A 23267-nucleotide genomic window follows, 5' to 3' on the forward strand; every position below is an offset into this window, starting at 1 on the left:
TATAAAGCAATAGTTACCTGTCTTGCTTGTAAAAAATTACGAGGTGACCATGGTGGAATCATATGTGCGTTACATATTTTCAATATTTTATTTATTATTATCGAATATATTTAAGAAAACTCAGCATAGTTAAATAATAAATTAAAATCAGTTTTTAATTAGATAGATGACGCTGATAAGAAAACAGCATCAATAGGCCCAATGAAGGTAATGATAGTATAGTATAATACAATATAATAATAATAGGCTAATTAATCAATAAAAATAATGATAATAATAACAATAACAGCAACAATAATAATAATAAAACACATAACAATAAGCATAATAATCTTAATTATAATAACCATAAAAAAATAGCCTACATGTTATTATTCCTGATTTTTATTATATATTAGCATCATTATTGTGAGCGTTAGGCTATTGTTGGCTATTGCTATTGTTGTGGGCAACCTCGAAAATAATACTGTAAAAATATATATATATATAACAAACATCAACAATAACAAAAATGTCTATCATTTGTAGAACAAGATTGGACAATGAGTGTTTTACCCCTTTCCTTGGAATTCCAAATCCAATGAGCTTTGTTATGCTAAGTGTGCCTGACATCACCAGTGAGATCAAAGCCGTGCAGGAGTACTTATGAGTTGAGGCTGCCCAACTGCCAAGAGTCAGACACATTCAGCAGCTCGAGACACACCACACCGAAGAACCTGCGAGAGAAGAGAGCCGCTGCTGCTGGGGAGTAAACGATGCTTTCCTCTTTTTGGGATTCATTCGAATTACGAAATTGTGGATTTATATGTGTTTGTGGAAGATATTGAATTCAAAAGGATATTAGGCTACACGGAATTGATACTTAATCATCATTAAAGGTGAGGAGCAATGACATACTTTTTCATCACATGACTATCATAGTCTAAAGTTATCGATAACATGCTTATTTTTGTTGTTGTTTTAAAGCTTGTTTTAACACAAGTTAGGCTATTTAAAGCTTATATTTTATCAATTTCTACTCTTGTAGTTTGGATAGATTGTATCCAATATATTGTTGGAATAACGACTCGACAGTCCACTTCATGATGTTGAACGTGACTCAAAGTATTTGCATTTTAACTTTAACTTCATTTTATTTGCCTCGCAAAAAAAGCTCAGACGAAAAAGCTATGACGAAGGCCTTGAGGCCGATAAGTAGAGCTTAATAAAGAACAGTGATACTAGCAAGAGCAGTGTGCGGGTTTATCTTTCCTTCCATGTTATTCAATTGTTAACATGCACCTGCAACAAAGATAACTCAGCTGTGCAAGTGTCTTTTTGAATTTTCCTCCCGTCCCCACAGGGACTGAATAGAAGGCTTAGAAACAAGAAGACAGCTTCAAACATGCATTCATGTGGGAAATTGAAAGAGAACGATGTGGAAAAAAGTTCCACCGCTTTAGGTTGAGTGGCTGACATGGCTAATAGAGGGAATTTAATTGATATTTGTTGAAGATAATCATGGAAAAACAAATCATTTAATTGACAGTTCACCCCACACAAATCCCAATTTAAGCTCTGCATGTATAGAGAAGTTTCCCTCGCATAAACCCAATGCACTTTATGTAAACACTTAATGGGAGCTCGGGATTAATATAACTAGGCTACTAACTAGCTACCACAACTGTAGGGGTCGGGTAGTGAAATGTTAATGTCAATGTTAAAGAAATGTTAACAATGTAGAATCGTATTTTCTTCTCTAGTCTAAATTTATGGTTGATTGCTAGCGCATATAGGCTACCATATGCGTTTTAGTTAAAATTTCCTACGTGTCTTGTTACGCTCCTGTACAGCATATAGTCCTAACCCAATTTAGATGACAACTCGAAACGGGTCTATAAACTTGGATAGATCATCATTACACACATGGTTAATGATGCTTGTGAATATTTGGCCCTGGTGATAATATTGACATATGTCTTATTGTTTGTGGTTATAAGAATTATTAAGCAACTACTCTTCCCACTGTAAATATCACTACAATCAGTAGTGTTTTGTTTTATGCATAGATGTAAAGCTCTGAGATTCACATGGACAATAAAAGGCCCTATCTGATGCAGGTAATGCCATGTAGGCCTAAAAACCTTGTCTGCTGGAGGCTATAGGTCTATGCTGGTTTGTTGTAGCCTTCCACTGATCATCTTAATATCTGAAAAACCTTCTGAGATTTCTCCAAAGTTAAGTAGAAATTACAGTCAGTTTGTGGTTATATCCTACCTAGCCTAAGTTACATTTTAATTGCTCATTTGTAAAAACAAACAAAACAAAACATATATATACATGATATTTAGTGCAGAATTGGTCGTAATTGGGCATTATTTGTGGGAGGGTAACACTTTTGGGAAGGTAACCTTTTATCAATTGTGAGAAATTTGTGAGAATTTTCCAGATAATTTTTGAGATTCTGTCAACTTTCGGGAGAGTTTATGTAATTTACATGATCAGCGTTTCCCAAAAGGATCATTGAAATTTATGAGCAAACTCAGCAAAGTTTATGTGCTGCTATAAACTTTGCTATGCTGAATATGTGTCTTGGTGTTGTTGCAGTGGGAAAGAGGCTTCCATAATTAATACATTTATTGAAATAGAGTTTTAGATTTCTCTATTACTTTTACACTATATTTAAAAACAATGTGACAATAAATAAAACCAATATAGTATAGATTATCTTTTGACATTTTGTTTTGAATATTTGCTGTGGAATGTTGCTTTAATGTAACCGTCCAGTGTTTCCAGATTTGTATAAATATGACCTATAATTAATGACAATATGAGTAAAATAGTTTTCCCTCCAAATTTTTTGTCATTAATTATGTTAAAATGAAGTTTTTCTGTGTGGGAATGGTGTGGGCATATTCTGGTCATTCAAAATATTCACGCAAATAGACCGCTGATAGGCCAGCTCATCCTCCTCAGGAGGATGACATAATCCTCAATGAGGAAATAGAAAAATATTATGTCTGGTCGAGATACAAGTTTGAGGTGTTTTTTCTTCTTCTCCAATTTATGCTTTGGCCACATATATGAGTATAGAATGAGTCAACAACATTATTTAGATATGAGTTAACAGAATATTAACTTTTAAATGTGAGATTCTCACTGGAGGTGCATTTTAATGGTGCATTTTTTTATTCCACCAAACAGGGGATAGAGGGTGAGACGGTGCCATGACAGTTGACTTGTGATTGCATCTAGAAGAGCCTAGAAGCCAACATTCACCTGCATTACCGTCATCTCTAAGTTGGAACATTATCATCATGAAGAAAATGTCTAACACCCTCCCGCTCTGTCTGCTTACCATTCTGCTGTTGTCCCAGATCTGCTCCGGTATCAAATGGCTGTAAGGACCTTTTCTTTCCTTATTTTTGTGTCTGCATTTTTCCTTTATTGTGCACAATGTTGTACAGAAGATGGGGCTCTCCTAATCCTTCTCGTTTTTTACTTTATTGCTTCTTAAACTGTTATAGAAAATAACAGAATATAATTTAACTTTATTGTCCATATGAAGATGACATTTTTTGCCATATTGTCTATGTGGGTAAAAAGAAAGACAGGTTGTGTGTTTTAGTTTGAGTACTGAGATTAAATGAGGTTCTCAATTTGTTGCCTGGTGAATGTTAATAAGAAGATTTTAACTGGAATTAGAGATCGGAAAGTTAATGCTCTACAGCAGGGATGGGCAACTGGCGGATCAATTTCCAAAAATGAAAAAAAAAACAATAATAATATATATACACTACATGACCAAAAGTATGTGGACACCTGCTCGTTGAATTAATATGGAGTTGGTCTGCATAGCCAGGCACTAAAATATAACTAAGTTCTATTTGTGACGCTTGACGCGCTGCAAGTCCCACCTCTCCCTTCTCCTCATTGGTTTTTAGGAGCATATATCCATGTGGGTGATTGAAAGATGAACTGAGGTCCACACTCCAGTCCAGTCAGTGGTGGTAATGCACCTTAAAGTTTACAACCGCCATATAAAGTCCAAAGAAGAAGCCTGAACGAGGATATATTAGAAACAAACTCGGTTTACCCTCAGAGTTCGTTTAGATATTTCAACCTGTGTGTCCTGATTGCGTCTGGTGTGGGTGGACAAAATTAACATGCACATTGAAGCACGTGCGCGCCCGGTCTAGTCAGAATGCTATGCTGAAACAGGAAGGGGCCTTCCCCAAACTGTTGCCCCAATGCACTCGCCGGTCCCGTTTTGTGAGCTTGTGTGACGTACCACTTTACAGCTGAGCCATTGTTGCTCCTAGACGTTTCCACTTCATAATAACAGCACTTACAGTTGAGCAGGGAAAGGTGGCATCCTATGACTTTTGTCACGTTGAAAGTCACTGAGCTCTTCAGTAAGGCCATTCTAATGCCAATGTTTGTCTGTGAATATTACATGGCTGTGTGCTCGATTTTATACACCTGTCAGCAACGGGTGTGGCTGAAATAACCGAATCCACTAATTTGAAGAGGTGTCAACATACTTTTGTATATATATACTGTACCAGTCAAATTTTTGGCACACCTACTCATTCCAGGGTTTTTCTTTATCAAAACTATGAAATAACACATATGGAATCGTGTAATAACCAAGAAAGTGTTAAAACAATTCAAAATATATTTTATATTTGAGATTCTTCAAACCCTTTGCCTTGATGACAGCTTTGCACACTCTTCTTAAGTGATTTTGGTACATATTTGTATTCTGTTCATAGATGAATGGCCATTTTAAGCCTGCACATGATTTGGAAGGGTTATTTAGCATCTGTAGCATCTGAAACCTATATGAGTAAGTTGTTAATATTTCTCTAGGCTATAAACGTTGAGCAGAAAATGTGCCTCAGAGAGAGAGAGAGAGAGAGTGAGATTGGGAATTGCATGACATTGTACTAAATCCTATCGTAGAAAGGGTCTCTCCCAGCCTTGATATTGCTACAGGGCCTGGATGTGAACCAGATGGGACCATAAACACTTGTGAGCGCTGGGTTACTAGGAGCACAGGGGTGTCGCAGTTTACCATTAGGCATGGAGTGGCCACCCCTTCCTCCTAATCCCAAACAGGCCGAGGTACATGAGGCATTGGCTGGTTCTCACAGAACTCTCTCTCCCTCGCAATGCTCCTGCAAGACATAGAAAACAAAGATCAGTAACTGACTGACTGACCAGGTTCTCTGGTGGATTTTCTATGAACTAATCTTCTATTCAGTCTAAGTGAAAACAAAGTATGTGTGCCTCCCTTTTAGTTTTCCATATTCAGATGACTTATGTCAGAGTAAAGTCTCGGGTGGAATAAAATCCTTTAAACCAATGAAGAATTTAAATGATGATAGATTAATAGATGTAGCGCCGGCAGATTTGGCTTTTTGCCTATGATGAATAAATTGTTTGGCATGTTCTGGAACCTCCTCTAGTGAACTGAATCAGGAGAATAACCTGATGCCAAGCTGTGGTCTGTTATGTTTTACCTGTTCGTGACTTTTTGAGAGATTTCCATTGGCATTTCCATTGTATCTCCTAAGTCAAGTGGTTCAAATGCCAAAAATGTTCCCCATTTCAAACAGCTCTCATTGTGTTTGAATGGTTGAAAACATGTGGCTCAGTATATGGCACAAGTAAGAAAATGACCTTGTATTGGCTTTTGCATGTCTGTTTCTGTTCCAGGGCCCTATCACACACACCTGTGTCCTTACACATCAACCAGACCCACCACTGCAAGCTGCTGCCGGGCCTGGTGTCCTCACAAGCCCAGCTGTGTCGGAGCAACCTGGAGCTCATGCAGACCATCATCGCTGCAGCTCGCGAGGTCAAGAAGACCTGCCAGAAGACCTTCGCTGACATGCGCTGGAACTGTTCCTCTATTAATATCCCCAGTGACTCCTCGAGGTATCGACCGGACCTTGACAGAGGTAGTCCTACTGGTCACAATCTATTATTTATGGTGGTTAGAACTAGGCGTAAAATACGGAAATCAACTCCAGAATACTAGAGTAAACTATGTGAAGATCTATTGACTGAAATGGTGTGAGATCCATTGTGCTCGGTGTGCAAACTAGAAGTTTTTTTTCGAACGAACTAGGAGTGATCTTCTCTGACCAAATGATTAGCACAGCAGAAACTCTGTGTCCTTGGTGGGATTCAAAACTCTAACCTAAGTGTCGCTGGAGATTATTTACAAGAGAGAGTTTAAAGCTTTAATAATCGTCCTTGGTGGTCTTTTGTGCTCTGAGGGCAGAGCTCACTGTGACAAGCAAAGGATACCATTCTTCTTTGTGTCACCTTGAAAGAAAGAAAATCATCCGCTATCACCCTACCCACTCACCTCCATAATATCTGTGCTACAAAGTTCTTCTCTTTAAATTCCAAGTACTTGATGTGGTTGTCTTCATAGCTTAGATACAGATAATCTTCAAACATATCTGTAACTTGTGACACTTTGTCTTTTGTGTGTATCTTGTATTTTTTTGTTATAATATTTTATGTACACTTTATGTACACACTTTCCCTGTATTTCCTTCTTGCCAGGTCGCCCCCTCACAAATTAGGTTTTAACCTCAATGGATCTTAACTGGTTAAATAAAGGTTCATTTAAAAAATAAAAATAGTAGTGCCTTTTCTGTTGCACAATAGATTCCACTATGTAAGAGATAGTATTGAGTTGGACAGTGACTATTAGAAGGGATCTAGATATCTTTTGTGTGGCATCTCATCCTTCTCAGTTTTAAATCCTTTTTACGGCATACATTACCTAAATGCATCTGTCTTTCTATAGTAAAGCATGATGTGAAATATTGCCAGCGATCTCTGCGGAACATACTTCTTAAGAATAGGCAGGCTCTTAGTTGCTCCCTTCAGTACAAAGCATTAGTAATGTACCTACATTTTTTCTATCGATCCTCGTTTCATTAAATGCACACTCCTTGCAGTGTTTTGAGAGTCTTTCCGTGTTCTGGACTTGTACCTTGATGGGTTCATTTCCATTGCCAAAAGGATCTTTGCTGAGCCAGACAGAACCAATGCCAGTTACAGTTTTACTGAGTTTGGGTGAAGATGTAAAAACCCCACAACAAAGAGCTGGCTTCTAATCAAAGGTTTAGTGAGATAGCTCCACGATGATGCGCCTCAGGAGAAGACAGGCTCCATCTGTCAACTGTTAGACCAGTCTTAAGAAGCCCCTGGCAGACTCTAGACGAATGCTCTTCTTCATACAGGGATGTCTTTGATGGCCTGAATGGTTCTTTCTTCCTGGCTCCTACCTCCATCATCCAGCATTGACATATATGCCATCTGTGTGTACACACTTCATTACCTATACACTGAGTGTATGAAACATTAGGAACACCTTCCTAATATTAAGTTGCACCCCCCCCCCCCCTTGGCCTCAGAACAGCCTCAGTTCATCAGGGGGATGGACTCTACAAGGCGTAGAAAGTGTTCCACAGGAATGCTGGCCCATGTTGACTCCAATGCTTGTCACAGTTGTGTCAAGTTGGCTGGATGTGCTTTGGGTGGTGGACCATTCTTGATACACACGGGAAACTGTTTATTTGAAAAACCCAGCAGCGGTTCAGTTCCTGACACACTCAAACCGGTACTCTGTTTAAAGGCACTCTGAATGACACACATACACAATCTATATCTCAATTGTCTGAAGGCTTAAAAATCATTCTTTAACCTGTCTCCTCCCCTTCATCTACATTGATTGAAGTGGATTTTACAAGTGATATCAATAAGGGATCATAGCTTTCATCTGGATTCACCTGGTCAGTCTGTCATGGAAAGAGCATGTTCCTAATGTTTTGTCCACTCACTTTATAACATCCATATTATTCACTCTGGCTGTATAACCATATATGTCTAGTGACTTTGTCATGTTACCCTCACTAAGGGTACAGGTTAGGGTTAAATGAAGGTTACATGAATGAAAAACAATAACAGTTAATCTACAGAATTCAGTTCCCTCACTTACAAGGACTTGTCTTGTTGTTCTCAACAGGCACGAGGGAGTCAGCGTTCGTGTATGCCCTGTCCGCGGCAGCCATCAGCCACACCATCGCGCGGGCGTGCACATCGGGGGACCTGCGGTTGTGTTCATGTGGCCCCATCCCCGGAGAGATCCCTGAGCCAGGCTACCGCTGGGGTGGCTGTGCAGACAACCTGCACTACGGCCTGGTCATGGGCTCCAAGTTCTCTGACGCCCCCATGAAGATGAAGAAGGCAGGCTCCCACGCCAACAAGCTGATGCACCTGCACAACAGTGAAGTGGGGAGACAGGTAGTTACACACGCAGATCACGGATATACTCACTGTTTATGCTAATCAGATATAGTAGTAGTAGTATTAGTGGTAGTGGTAGTAATAGTAGTAGTAGTAGAAGTAGGGGTAGTGGTAGTGGTAGTAGTAGTGGTATTAGTAATGGTAGTAGTAGTCTTAGTGGTAGTAATGGTAGTAGTGGTAGAAGTAGTGGTAGTAGTGGTAGTGGTAGTGGTAGTAGTGTTAGTGGTAGTGGTGGTGGTAGTTGGAGTAGTGATAGTGGTTTTAGTTGTAGTGGTGGTAGTGGTAGCGGTGGTAGTGGTAGTAATAGTAGTAGTAGTAGTAGTAACAGCAGTCTGGATTGAAAGAGGGATATATGAATATACGGGTGGACATATGAGTAGGGCTCTGGCGGTCATGCCATTTTGTCAACAGGTGATGATAAAGAAAATAACTGCTGTCTCACACTAATTTACCGCTAATGATCATAAACACATTTAGCATCTCCTGGCTTCCACGCATAGCCTACAAGCCACTGATGCAGACCTTGTGAACTTCTACATTTTAAAAAGTCTAATAAATCCATGTAATAAATCCAGTATTTATTTTAGACAGGTCTAAAGAAACATTATATGAAAAAAATGTACTCTATTTCAGAAGAACAGAGTAGCATACTCTGAGTTGTCCTTATGTTAGGCCCTGATCTGGATATGCTATATGGCTATGGGCTACACGCAGGTTCGAATCCCCGAGCTGACAAGGTACAAATCTGTCGTTCTGCCCCTGAACAAGGCAGTTAACCCACTGCTCATAGGCCGTCATTGAAAATAAGAATTTGTTCTTAACTGACTTGCCTAGTTAAATAAAGATCAAATAAAAAAAATTGCAGACAAGATTTGCTTAGAATTCCGTGGCTTTATTTTATTTTATAGTATGAAGAATACAATTGAACATAGCTGAATAAAATAGAAAGTATATTTTCTCCAAACGATTTGAGGGAATGCACATGTGGCCAATCTGTGTTGAGTGGTTAACAAAGAAACAGGTACTACTATATGCTTCATTTAGAGTTATTTATGTAACTTTAGTTGTGATACAAATGTTGGGCTATATGTTTTGATTTTTAATACATTCAAAGGCTGCATGATGCGACTCTAATGATGATTTGAAAAATATTGCATGAAAGGCTCGGGGATTCGAACCTGCTTTATTTTTTCCGCAGGCTGTACACACTTTATCAGTCTCTTATTCACAATTTGACAAGCACTTGATAATGCCTCGAATTTCCCGGCTTTATCCATGCCTTTTGCGGCCAATGGCCGTTGTGGTCTTGGGCTGAATATAATAATTATAATTCCTTTCTTCCACCTCTGGCCGGGATTTCTCACAGGCTACAAGTGAAGACAGACACATGCGGGACACAACTGCATGCGTCCTTATACAATTCCCAGGCGCATATCAAAGATATTGGAAGAACTGTCCACATGTATTTTTTGTCAGCCAACAAGATGAGTAGCCCTAATGAACAGCAAAAGCACTAGCCTATGTCAATCTACTATCCCCCATAGTACAAAAGTTGACCTATTCTATTCAGTGTGATAAATAAATATTCCAAATATAGTCTGAGACAGTTGTGGGATGCGATAGATCCCAAATTAATACAACCACTACTGTCAAAAAAACTGTTGTAAGCAATGAGCCTGATGCAACAGATGAGAATGTTTAGCTTAAAATATTGATAAACTATTAGGCTATTTCTTAACATTATAAGCTCAGCAATGCTCACACTGCAGTAGGCTATAAGCGCGAATGTTCCATTAGCAGGAAAACACCATTCTCAAAAGTGACCACAAATGTGATGTATGTATTTATTTTATTATAAAGGTGCATTTTTTATGGTGAAAGTTATCTTCCCCAAACTTGAAACTCACCCGCTGCGTCCTTATTACATTTAGGCTCTACACCCGTTATAAAGCGGATTAATGTGGTTTATTTTAAGAAGTTATTTGGCCACTTTAGTTGTGATACAAACCTTATCAAAATATATAGGCATATGGGCTAGGCTACATGTAGTGTGCGACTATGATTTGAAAAAGTCGCAAAAGAATGTATGTGCTACTTGCCTTAAGATTGGATTCATTCACACATGATAATATATAATTCATAAGTGATAGGCTAACATTGTCATCCATCACACTATTCTTGATTTAATCTTGTCTTTACATATACTAAATAATATATGTGTGAAATGTGTTTTGATTGGTTAATTTTCATGCCAGCCAGGTAGGCTATACTCCTGTTGTAAAGATAAGCAATGTGCTTAATACTAGGAAAGTAGAGAAATAAATATAGTATGCCATACCTATAGAAAGCTGATAGGATCCTCCTCTTTTTAATAGAAATGTTGCTCAACATGAGCTCATTGGCTCTAATGAAGTGTTTGATTAGATTTTCGATTACATTTGCATTGATGTCAGAGTGATTAGAGGGACAATAGAGTGCGGAGTACCAGGCAGTTAGTAAGTTTGGTAGGCTACTAATGACCAGCAGCAGCAGCAGCATCAGAGCTTGGAGAAGCCTAGTTACCGTGACTAAACAGTCACGTGGAATTTGACTGCCTTCATGACTCCTGACCAGCGATGTGGTGGGAATACGGTCACCGTATCAGCCCTACATATGAGCATGTACATTTATAACTCTTGTAATTTATAATGCCTTTGTAGAATATTTTATGTATTTTCTGCCATAGCATCAGCCTCAGGAGTAACAGTGTTTGACATTCACATCCTCTATTTCTCCCCCAGGCCCTGAGGGATGCGCTGGTGATGAAATGTAAGTGTCATGGTGTGTCTGGCTCTTGCTCCATACGGACCTGCTGGAGAGGCCTGCAGGATCTGAAGGATATCGCCATGGACCTGAAGACCAAGTACCTGTCAGCCACCAAGGTGGTGCACAGACCCATGGGTACGCGCAAGCAGCTGGTCCCCAAGGATATCGACATCAGGCCCGTTAGGGAGAACGAGCTGGTTTACTTGCAGAGCTCCCCAGACTTCTGCGCCAAGAACGACAAGCTCGGCTCCATTGGCACCCAGGACAGGTGAGACTGTTACAGTGTGTGTGTGTGTGTGTGTGTGTGTGTGTGTGTGTGTGCCTTATGTTCATAAAAGCAGGGTGTAATGGGTGGCACATTGTGGAAGTATATACCGTATCAGAGGTCCTCTTTTGCAAAACTCTAGAAATACTCAGTTTACTGGCCTGGCTCTGTCTGGACCAATCCTGTTTGTTTTCTCAAGCGGGTAGTTTGTCCAGGATGTTGATTTAATTAGCTACCACCCACTCTGGTGGCAGACACCATTTTGTTTTAAGAATCTCTGACAAAGAAAGTGGTCCCGGAGATTAGCCTGTCTGTGGTATGTCTGAGCACGTGTCCCTGACATGACCGTTGTGACTTGGGCCCTTGTGTTGCAATCAGACAGGGGTGAGTAATGCGGTTATTCTTAGGGCCTGAGTGCATTCAGCTGATATCGATATGAGAGGTAATGGTCCCCAAAGATAGAATAAGACTCTCTATTCATCTGAAGTGTTTTATTAGGAATTAGAAACTGGTTGGTCCGAGCCCTGAATGCTGATTGGCTGACAGCCGTGATATATCAGACCATATTCCACAGGTATGACAAAACATTTATTTATACTACTCTAATTACGTTGGTAACCAGTTTATAATAGCAATAAGGCACCTCGGGGGTTTGTGGTAAGTGGCCAATATACCACGGCTAAGGCCTTGGCCATATACCACACCCCCTCAGGCTTTATTGCTTAAATATATGTTGCATGTTGTTGGTCTGACAACTGTGAGAACTTAGCGGAAAGTAATGGACGTTTTCTTTGTCTGAGGTAAGGGCCAGTTATAGAGAGAGGTCATGCCACCCCCCTTCTACAAAAATGTGCTAGCCATCTTTGGCAGCCTAGTGGATTTTCTGCCTTTCGCATTTTCTGCCTTTTGCATGAGTATCCATTTTAGCAGCATATTCCTGAATCTCTGCTATTTGTTTTTGGACTGCAGAAGACGTATTACAAATATAAAAAAGGAGTAGGGTTTTGTGGTCTGCAGCTCTTGGAGCTGGAAATGCAGACTAACATATGTGGACCATTGAAACCAGTTAATGCAAATGTGTCTTTACTGTTCCTGGAGCCAGCTATAGTCCACATGTCAAGTGTCATGTTCCTAGCCCTGAGCTACTGAGCAGCAGGCCACTTAACAGATACTGTAACCTGAAGACATATTGCACGTCAAGTACACTCACTGTGCTCCATGAATTTGCTGCCCCCAACTTGATAAGGGTCCCACCACACGTGGTCTATAGCATGTACACTATTTAGTCCTATATGCCGAGTCTTAAGGCACCATCTGCCAAATCAAATCAAATCAAATGTATTCATATAGCCCTTCGTACATCAGCTGATATCTCAAAGTGCTGTACAGAAACCCAGCCTAAAACCCCAAACAGCAAGCAATGCAGGTGTAGAAGCACGGTGGCTAGGAAAAACTAGAAAGGCCAAAACCTAGGAAGAAACCTAGAGAGGAACCAGGCTACGTGAGGTGGGCAGTCCTCTTCTGGCTGTGCCTGGTGGAGATTATAACAGAACATGGCCAAGATGTTCAAATGTTCATAAATGACCAGCAAGTTCAAATAATAATAAGGCAGAACAGTTGAAACTGGAGCAGCAGCACGGCCAGGTGGACTGGGAACAGCAAGGAGTCATCATGTCAGGTAGTCCTGAGGCATGGCCCGAGGGCTCAGGTCCTCCGAGAGAGAGAAAGAAAGAGAGAAAGAGAGAATTAGAGAGAGCACACTTAAATTCACACAGGACACCGAATAGGACTCCAGATATAACAAACTGACCCTAGCCCCCTGACACATAAACTACTGCAGCATAAATACTGGAGGCTGAGACAGGAGGGGTCAGGAGACACTGTGGCCCCATCCGAGGACACTCCCGGACAGGGCCAAACAGGAAGGATATAACCCCACGCACTTTGCCAAAGCACAGCCCCCACACCACTAGAGGGATATCTTCAACCACCAACTTACCATCTTGAGACAAGGCTGAGTAAAGCCACAAAGATCTCCGCCACGGCACAACCCAAGGGGGGGGGGGGCGCCAAACCAGACAGGATGATCACATCAGTGACTCAACCCACTCAGGTGATGCACCCCTCCCAGGGACGGTATGAGTGAGCCCCAGTAAGCCAGTGACTCAGCCCCTGTAATAGGGTTAGAGGCAGAGAATCACAGTGGAAAGAGGGGAACCGGTCAGGCAGAGATAGCAAGGGCGGTTTGTTGCTCCAGAGCCTTTCCGTTCACCTTCCCACTCCTGGGCCAGACTACACTCAATCATATGACCCACTGAAGAGATGAGTCTTCAGTAAAGACTTAAAGGTTGAGACCGAGTTTGCGTCTCTGACATGGGTAGGCAGACCGTTCCATAAAAATGGAGCTCTATAGGAGAAAGCCCTGCCTCCAGCTGTTTGCTTAGAAATTCTAGGGACAATTAGGAGGCCTGCGTCTTGTGACCGTAGCGTACGTGTAGGTATGTACAGCCGTGTGTCATCCGCATAGCAGTGAAAGTTAACATTATGTTTTCGAATGACATCCCCAAGAGGTAAAATATATAGTGAAAACAATAGTGGTCCTAAAACGGAACCTTGAGGAACACCGAAATTTACAGTTGATTTGTCAGAGGACAAACCATTCACAGAGACAAACGGATATCTTTCCGACAGATAAGATCTAAACCAGGCCAGAACTTGTCCATGTAGACCAATTTGGATTTCCAATTTCTCCAAAAGAATGTGGTGATCGATGGTATCAAAAGCAGCGCTAAGGTCTAGGAGCACGAGGACAGATGCAGAGCCTCGGTCTCATGCCATTAAAAGGTAATTTACCACCTTCACAAGTGCAGTCTCAGTGCTATGATGGGGTCTAAAACCAGACTGAAGCATTTCGTATACAGTGTTTGTCTTCAGGAAGGCAGTAGGTTGCTGCGCAACAGCCTTTTCTAAAAAATTTCTGAGGAATGGAGGATTCGATATATAGGCTGATAGTTGTTTTTACATTTTCTGTGTCAAGGTTTGGCTTTTTCAAGAGAGGCTTTATTACTGCCACTTTTAGGGAGTTTGGTACACATCCGGTGGATAGAGAGCCGTTTATTATGTTCAACATAGGAGGGCCAAGCACAGGAAGCAGCTCTTTCAGTAGTTTAGTTGGAATAGGGTCCAGTATGCAGCATGAAGGTTTAGAGGCCATGATTATTTTCATCATTGTGTCAAGCGATATAGTACTAAATCACTTGAGTGTCTCTCTTGATCCTAGGTCCTGGCAGGGTTGTGCAGACTCAGGACAACTGAGCTTTGAAGGAATACGCAGATTTAATTTGTTTTCTAATAATCATGATCTTTTCCTCAAAGAAGTTCATGAATTCATTACTGCTGAAGTGAAAGCCATCCTCTCTTGGGGAATGCTGCTTTTTAGTTAGCTTTGTGACAGTATCAAAAAGGAATTTCGGATTGTTCTTATTTTCCTCAATTAAATTGGAAAAATAGGATGATCGAGCAGCAGTAAGGGCTCTTCGATACTGCACGGTACTGTCTTTCCAAGCTAGTCAGAAGACTTCCAGTTTGGTGTGACGCCATTTCCGTTCCAATTTTCTGGAAGCTTGCTTCAGAGCTCGGGTATTTTCTGTATACCAGGGAACTAGTTTCTTATGAGAAATGTTTTTCGTTTTTAGGGGTGCAACTGCATCTAGGGTATTGCGCAATGTTAAATTGAGTTCCTCAGTTAGGTGGTTAACTGATTTTTGTCCTCTGGCGTCCTTGGGTAGACAGAGGGAGTCTGGAAGGACATCAAGGAATCTTTGTGTTGTCTGTGAATTTATAGCACGACTTTTGACATTTCTTGGTTGGGGTCTGAGCAGATTATTTGTTGCAATTGCAAACGTAATAAAATGGTGGTCCGATAGTCCAGGATTATGAGGAAAAACATTAAGATCCACAACATTTATTCCATGGGACACAACTAGGTCCAGAGTATGACTGTGACAGTGAGTAGGTTGGACAAAACCCACTGAGTCGATGAGACATGTTGGACAAAACCCACTGAGTCGATGATGGCTCAGAAAGCCTTTTGGAGTGGGTCTGTGGACTTTTCCATGTGAATATTAAAGTCACCAAAGATTAGAATATTATCTGCTATGACTACAAGGTCCGATAGGAATTCAGGAAACTCAATGACGAACGCTGTATATGGCCCAGGAGGCCTGTAAACAGTAGCTATAAAAAGTGATTGAGTAGGCCACATAGATTTCATGACTAGAAGCTCAAAAGACGATGCACGTGGGATATGGTCACTAGTGTAGCCAGGAGGCGAGGCCTCATTTAACACAGTAAATTCATCAGGCTTAAGCCATGTTTCAGTCAGGCCAATCACATCAAGATTATGATCAGTGATTAGTTCATTGACTATAATTGCCTTTGAATTAAGGGATCTAACATTAAGTAGCCCTATTTTGAGATGTGAGGTATCATGATCTTTTTCAATAATGACAGGAATGGAGGAGGTCTTTATCCTAGTGAGATTGCTAAGGCGAACACCGCCATGTTTAATTTTGCCCAACCTAGGTCGAGGCACAGACACAGTCTCAATGGGGATAGCTGAGCTGACTACACTGACTGTGCTAGTGGCAGACTCCACTATGCTGGCAGGCTGGCTAACAGCCTGCTGCCTGGCCTGCACCCTATTTCATTGTGGAACTAGAGGAGTTAGAGCCCTGTCTATGTTGGTAGATAAAGATGAGAGCACCCCTCCAGCTCGGATGGAGTCGGTCACTCCTCAGCAGGTCAGGCTTGGTCCTGTTTGTGGCTGAGTCCCAGAAAGAGGGCTAATTATCTACAAATTCTATCTTTTGGGAGGGGCAGAAAACAGTTTTCAACCAGCGATTGAGTTGTGAGACTCTGCTGTAGAGCTCATCACTCCCCCAAACTGGGAGGGGGCCAGAGACAATTACTTGATGCCGACATATCTTTCTAGCTGATTTACACGCTGAAGCTATGTTGTGCTTGGTGATCTCTGACTGTTTCATCCTAACATCGTTGGTACCAACGTGGATAAGAATATTTCTATACTCTCTACACTCACCAGTTTTAGCTTTAGCCAGCACCATCTTCAGATTAGCCTTAACGTCGGTAGCCCTGCCCCCTGGTAAACAGTGTATGATCGCTGGATGATTTGTTTTAAGTCTAATACTGTGGGTAATGAAGTCGCCAATGACTAGAGTTTTCAATTTGTCAGAGCTAATGGTGGGAAGCTGCGGCGGCTCAGACTCCGTAACGGGAGGGGTAGAGACAAGAGAAGGCTCGGCCTCTGACTCCTGCAATCGTTGGTGGCAGTCTGCAAGGGGACGTGTGACACTGATGTGCCGTGTGGTGTGTGCTTCCAAGAGGGTCCCAGAGGTCTAGGGATGTTTTAACCGCCCTACCCCACACCTCCTCCTCGCCATCACATGGCCTCATCACAGCACCATACTCCTCACCCACACGATCCCTAGACACTCACAAGAGCTAGTGGGATACCCTGACGGAGCCATGTTCAGTGGTGCACACTTCAGGATGGCCTTATCTGTGTTTACTCTTCAAGTGAATTCTAATCTCACTACTCCTCGCCATGGATAGCTTTGACCCCATTGACAGTTGTGTAAAGTACTTAAGTATAAATAATTTAAAGTACTATTTAAGTAGTTTACTATTTATATTTTTTACTACTTTTACTTCGCTTAAGAAAATATTGTACTTTTTTCTCCATACATTGTCCTTGACACCAAAAAGTACTCGTTACATTTTGAACGCTTAGCAGGACAAATAGTCAAAATAGTCAAATTCACGCACTTATCAACTGGACATCCCTGGTCATCCCTACTGCCTTTGATCTGGTGGACTCACTAAACACACATGCTTCATTTGTAAATTATGTCTGAATGTTGGAGTGTGCCCGTGGCTTTCCGTAAAGAAAAAAGAAAAAAGAAAATGTGCCATCTGTTTTGCTTAATATTAGGAATTTGAAATGATTTATACTTTTACCTTTGATACTTAAATATATTTTAAACCAAATACTTAGACTTTTATTCAAGTAGAATTTTACTGGGTGACTTTTACTTTTACTTGAGTCATTTTCTATTAAGGTATCTCTTAAGTATGACCGTTGGGTACTTTTTCCACCACTGCCCTTTGATAATACCTGGAGTGGAGTAGCAGCAAACTTGAAGCCTACTCAGTTAGGGACACAAATGTTGGACGCCTCTTCTGTAGAAAGCTGTCTTTTACAAGTGTCCTATAGTGATGTTATTTGTGGGATTAGAATGTGTTCTGTAATAATAGGAAATGCATAACAAATTACATTTCAATAATATCCCCGGAGCTGAGGGATGATCAGTGTCTCAAATGCAACAAGCACTGTGGGTCTTGCGTGTGACGGCACCATCGAAGGATGTGTTTTAATTCAGAATGAGATTAGTAGCTCTGACTGTGAGTGACAGCTGTGTGAGAGTGATGTGGAGTTAACAGACTGTACTGTACTTTTGATCCATTAACTTGCACCAGATAGGGCAGATTTTCCCTGACAAAACAAATCTGTGTAGAGCTATTGTTAATTGTTCCATCCCAAAGGTCATTATTGTAAGGATGGGAGAGCATAATATACAAGGAAATTCTCAAAGCTGCTAATGAGAACCTTGACGACCTTGAACCTAGCCAGGAGGGATTCCGGTGGGGTGCCCCCACCCAGGCAGTGGCAGTGCTGGCAACAGTAGCTGCAGTAACACATGGGGACGGGGTCACACTCGGACATTCAGAGAGGGGGCATATTATTGTGGCCATGGTGGCACAAAATCAAAGGTCTGACTGCACGGAGAGATGCTTAGAATATGATCACTACGGGGGAACATGTTGTGGGTGTTTCAGGGGAAGGGAGTATATCTGACCTCCATCACCTAGGACCTGACAATGGTTAATCAAATCTCCCCATTTCTTTGTTCAGTTTTGCAGGCCTTCTCATACAACTGCAACTGTATATGCATTCATAAATCAAGACCATTCTTGAGTTGGGCTCTAGGATAGTGCAACTGTTGAGTCTATGGTTGTTGTGGGGGAAAGGGGTTGAGTGTGTATGAGTGTGTATGAGTGTGTATGAGTGTGTGTGTGTGTGTGTGTGTGTGTGTGTGTGTATCCCAACTGTTGCGAGGGAGTAAAAGATGTTAGGGACAATATAGGATGAATCACAATAATTGTTTGCTAAAATAATAATTGCTTGCGATAATGTAATTTTGGTAATGGCGAGACTGGTGAGAGGTAAAAATTTAATTATAAATAAATTACCTACATTACTACAAATATTAATAGCTAATTATGGAAAATAAGATAAACATGATTTTTAAAATATATATACAGTATATACATTTTTTTAATGGTTATATATAATACAAATCAAGGTGAGGGCGATGGAAATGCATTTGGCGGTTGATTTGCTCTATTCTGTGAGTGGCACTGTGTGTTCTTTTCGAAGGATGGGTCCCTGTGTCTTCGGGGCCATGGGATCCGGAGGGGCGGGGGTGGTCTGCTAGGCATTGGGATGACAACCCAACTCGGGATGAGGAGGGGTTTTAGTGGGTGGAAAAGTGGGAACCAATTGGATGTTTACTTAGTAGCAATGCAAATATCCTGGTACAGCTATATTGACACCCAATCATCATGTACGTTTTTAATGGTACGTTTACAGACATATATTTTGATAAATAGAATTGAAACTTGTGTCTCATTATGGTAAGTGGTGAAATAAGTATAGTTATAATTGTAATGGCTTAGCAGATAATACGAAAAGACAATCAGTATTTACCTGGCGAAAAGAATATGTTTTCGTTTCAGTCTCTTCCATCTCCACCAATCAAAGCTAATTGTATGGATTTGTTTCCTATTAATAATGTAAAATTAACATCTGTACAGAAAGACTCATGTGAAGGCCAAATGACAGAGGAGGAACTTCATGATGCAATTAAAGCCTTTAAGTCTCCAGGTCTGGATGGCATAGAAGTGGAAGAATAACAAACTTTTTTATATACACAGAGGACCATTATTAGAATGTTTTAACCACTCCTATATAAATGGTAGATTATCGGACACGCAACAAGAAGGTCTGATTTCATTATTACTGAAACAGGATTCAAGTGGTATATACTGTATAAAGATCCAGTCCATTAAAAAATTGGAGGTCTCTTACACTTCAGTGTTGTGATGCAAAAAATTATAGCTAAATGATTGGCGCATGGAATTAAAAAGGTATTGTCAGATATTATTAATCCTAATCAGATGGGTTTTTTACTTGGTTGATACATTGGAGATAATATAAGACAAATACTGGGAACAATAGAATACTATGAAATATCGGGGAAACCAGTCCTCGCTTTCATAGCTGATTTTGAAAAGGCTTTTGATAAAGTACAACTGGAGTTTATATATAAAGGCCTAGAATATTTCAATTTTGTAGAATCTCTTATAAAATTGGTTAAAGTTATGTGTAAGATAGTAAATAATGATGACTACATGTCAGAAAGTTTTAAACTGTCAAGAGGAATAAAACAAGGTTGTCCACTATCGGCATATCTATTTATTATTGCCATCGAAATGTTAGCTGTTAAAATTAGATCTAACAATAATATTACGGGTTTAGAAATCTGTGGCTTAAAAACAAAGGTGTCATGCTACACTGATGATTTATGTTTTCTTTTATAACCACAGTTAGAATCCCTCCACAGCCTCATAAAGGATCTAGATACTTTTGCTAACCTCTCTGGATTAGAACCAAATTATGATAAGTGTACTATATTATGTATTGGATCACAAAAAATGCAACTTTTACATTACCGTGTAGTTTACCAATAAAATGGTCTGACAGGGATGTGGACATACTCGGTGTACATATCCCGAAAGAAAGAAATAATCTCACTCCACTATATTTTAATAGAAAGTTAGCAAAAATAGATAGAACTTCCTGACTGATGTCTTGAGATGTTGCTTCAATATATCCACATAATTGTCTTTGCTCATGTTGGCATCTATTTTGTGAAGTGCACCAGTCCCTCCTGCAGCAATGCACCCCCACAACATGATGCTGCCACCCCTGTGCTTCACGGTTGGGATGGTATTCTTCGGCTTGCAAGCCTCCACCTTTTTTCCTCCAAACATAATGATGGTCATTATGGCCAAACAGTTCCATTTTTGTTTCATCAGAGGACCAGAGGACATTTTTCCAAAAAGTACGATATTTGCCCCCATGTGCAGTTGCAAACCATAGTCTGGCTTCTTTATGCTGGTTTTGGAGCAGTGGCTCCTTCCTTGCTGAACGGCCTTTCGATATAAGACTCGTTTTACTGTGGATATAGATACTTTTTTACCTGTTTCCTCCAGCATCTTCACAAGGTCCTTTGCTGTCGTTCTACGATTGATTTGCACTTTTTGCACCAAAGTATGTTCATCTTTAGGAGACAGAACGCTTCTCCTTCCTGAGCGGTATGATGGCTGTGTGGTCCCATGGTGTTTATACTTGCGTACTTTTGTTTGTACAGATGAACGTTGTACCTCCAGGCATTTGGAAATTGCTCCCAAGGATGAACCAGACTTGTGGAGGTCTACAATTTATTTTTCTGAGGTCTTGGTTGATTTCTTTTGATTTTCGCATGATGTCAAGCAGAGTCACTGAGTTTGAAGGTAGGCCTTGAAATACATCCACAGGTACACCTCCAATTGACTGAAATGATGTCAAGTAGCCTATCAGAAGCATCTAAAGCCATGACATAATTTTCTGGAATTTTCCAAGTTATTTAAAGGAACAGTTCACTTAGTGTATGTTAACTTCTGACCCACTGGAATTGTGATAAATAAATTATCTGTCTGCAAACAATTGTGGGAAAAATTACTTGTGTCATGCACAAAGTAGATGTCCTAACCGACTTGCCAAACTATAGTTTGTTAACAAGAATTTTGTGGAGTGGTTGAAAAACTAGATGACTCCAAGCTAAGTGTATGTAAACTTCCGACTTCAACTGTATGTGTATATGTATGAATGTTTACATATATATATATATTGGGGTATGTATGTGTATGTACTGTATGTACTGTATGTACTGTATGTATATGGAAATATATATATTTACCCAAAAATTATATGGTGGATTGGAAATGATTTAGACAATTACATTGATGGAAGCAACAATCTATCCTCAATATTAAAGCTGATCCACCCCCTAAAATAAACAAAAAAGAAAAAGGTAAAAAGAAAATAAATAAAGGAGTCTGTCCTACGTATTCCAATGACTCACCCTCCCTCCCTCCTTCCCTCCCCCCCTCCCTACCCACCACCCCTTCCCTCCTTTTCCCTCTGTGTCAGCAGCCTTCAGCCATCCTCTTAGTGTCTCTGTCTCCCACCACGCTGGCCATTAACACTCTGCTATTATAAATCAATGCAATTATGTGGAGAGGGTTAAATAGAGGGAGAGCTCCCCTGTGTATTCACTCTGATTTATGATAGAGCTATTTTCTGCTCACTTAAGATGCCCCTGGGCTTAAGAAATTAAAGGGTCCCAAGCAAAGCATCTGCTGCCCTCAGACAAAACACGTTTGAGAATGTTTGGGTGAATGCACAATAAGCATTTGTCAAGCTCTCCCTTTTAAATACATTTGTGAGGCTTGGGTTGGACTTTTTGGGGTTGATATTTGAGAGAGGAACTATTCTAAGATCAATGGGTTTTTTTGAGCGGGGAATTCATTGGAGAGACCGTGTGTATCTGTGCGTGTGTGTAAATATGTTAGGGACCTTGAGGGCTTTCCGTTGGCCAAAATGTATTACCGGTGTATAGAATGGTTTGTTTCTCTGTCATTTGTTTTGGGACAGACAGTGACACTTATGGATGCAAAAAAGGATTAAACATAATTTTAACTTGCTCTCTCTGTCCATTCCAGGCAGTGCAACAAGACGTCCATCGGCAGCGACAGCTGCGACCTGATGTGCTGTGGGCGAGGCTACAACCCCTACACAGAGAAGCTGGTGGAACGCTGCCACTGCAAGTACCACTGGTGCTGCTATGTCACATGTAAGAAGTGTGAGAGGATTGTGGAGAGATACGTCTGCAAATGATTCCATGTTGTCTACTTCATCCATCCAGTCTCTGGGATGGGGCCACAGATAACCAAAGCACTACGTTTCCAAGATGGCTTACTTTTGTCTTAAGCTTTAGCGTGTATATTTTGACAAGAAACAGTTTATTTTTGTTCATAATTCTTTATTAAACTCTGACCCACAAGCTGGACTAAAATGTTAAACATTTTTACGAACGTGGACAAATGGGTGTTGTGACAATGCCTATCGGTTTACGTGAAGACCACCGTCCTCAAGGGTTTTTTCTTTCCTTACACTTTCCTTACACTTGCTATACTTGGATATCAAAAGTCTATTTTCATATACCTTTATTAAAATAAATTATATTGGATGTTTGTTTTTTTGTACTTCTGGTCACGCTCTGATGTTGACGTTCACCGTTTCCACAGAGTTCAAAGGGTTCTGAAGGATCCATATTTTTTATTGCTCAAATGATACTTGTTTTTTCAAGAGAGAAAGACACGCAAAGAAAGAGAGGAAAAAGGTACAAAACACACAAAGGGAACTTCAAGTACTTTCAGTCATGGAACTTTTTTTATTTAGTAACTGGTGTTGAACTGTGGACACTTGAACTCGAATGGGGACTCGCCTGCAGACAGAAAGTTCTGTGTGCATCCTCAGAAAAAGGAAAAAGAACTCCCAGTGTTAGAAACAGCACATCATCCCTATAATGTCTGACATGCAGGTAGTCCAAAGCCTAACGCTCAGAGCATGTGAACA

General features: G+C 40.6%; 1 protein-coding gene across 1 annotated transcript; it reads left to right on the forward strand.

The window, feature by feature from the left end:
• Positions 1 to 684: 684 nt before the first annotated feature.
• On the forward strand, positions 685 to 22878 carry LOC135550673 (protein Wnt-11-like). The gene is made up of 6 exons (XM_064981694.1): positions 685 to 878; positions 3184 to 3379; positions 5701 to 5945; positions 8033 to 8310; positions 11094 to 11386; positions 22352 to 22878. The coding sequence occupies exons 2-6, from the start codon at positions 3297 to 3299 to the stop codon at positions 22524 to 22526; spliced, it is 1074 nt and encodes a 357-aa protein (XP_064837766.1). The 5' UTR covers positions 685 to 878; positions 3184 to 3296; the 3' UTR covers positions 22527 to 22878.
• The last annotated feature ends 389 nt before the right edge of the window (positions 22879 to 23267 follow it).

Source organism: Oncorhynchus masou, chromosome 12, assembly GCF_036934945.1.
Source record: "Oncorhynchus masou masou isolate Uvic2021 chromosome 12, UVic_Omas_1.1, whole genome shotgun sequence".
Classification (NCBI taxonomy): Eukaryota; Metazoa; Chordata; class Actinopteri; order Salmoniformes; family Salmonidae; genus Oncorhynchus; species Oncorhynchus masou.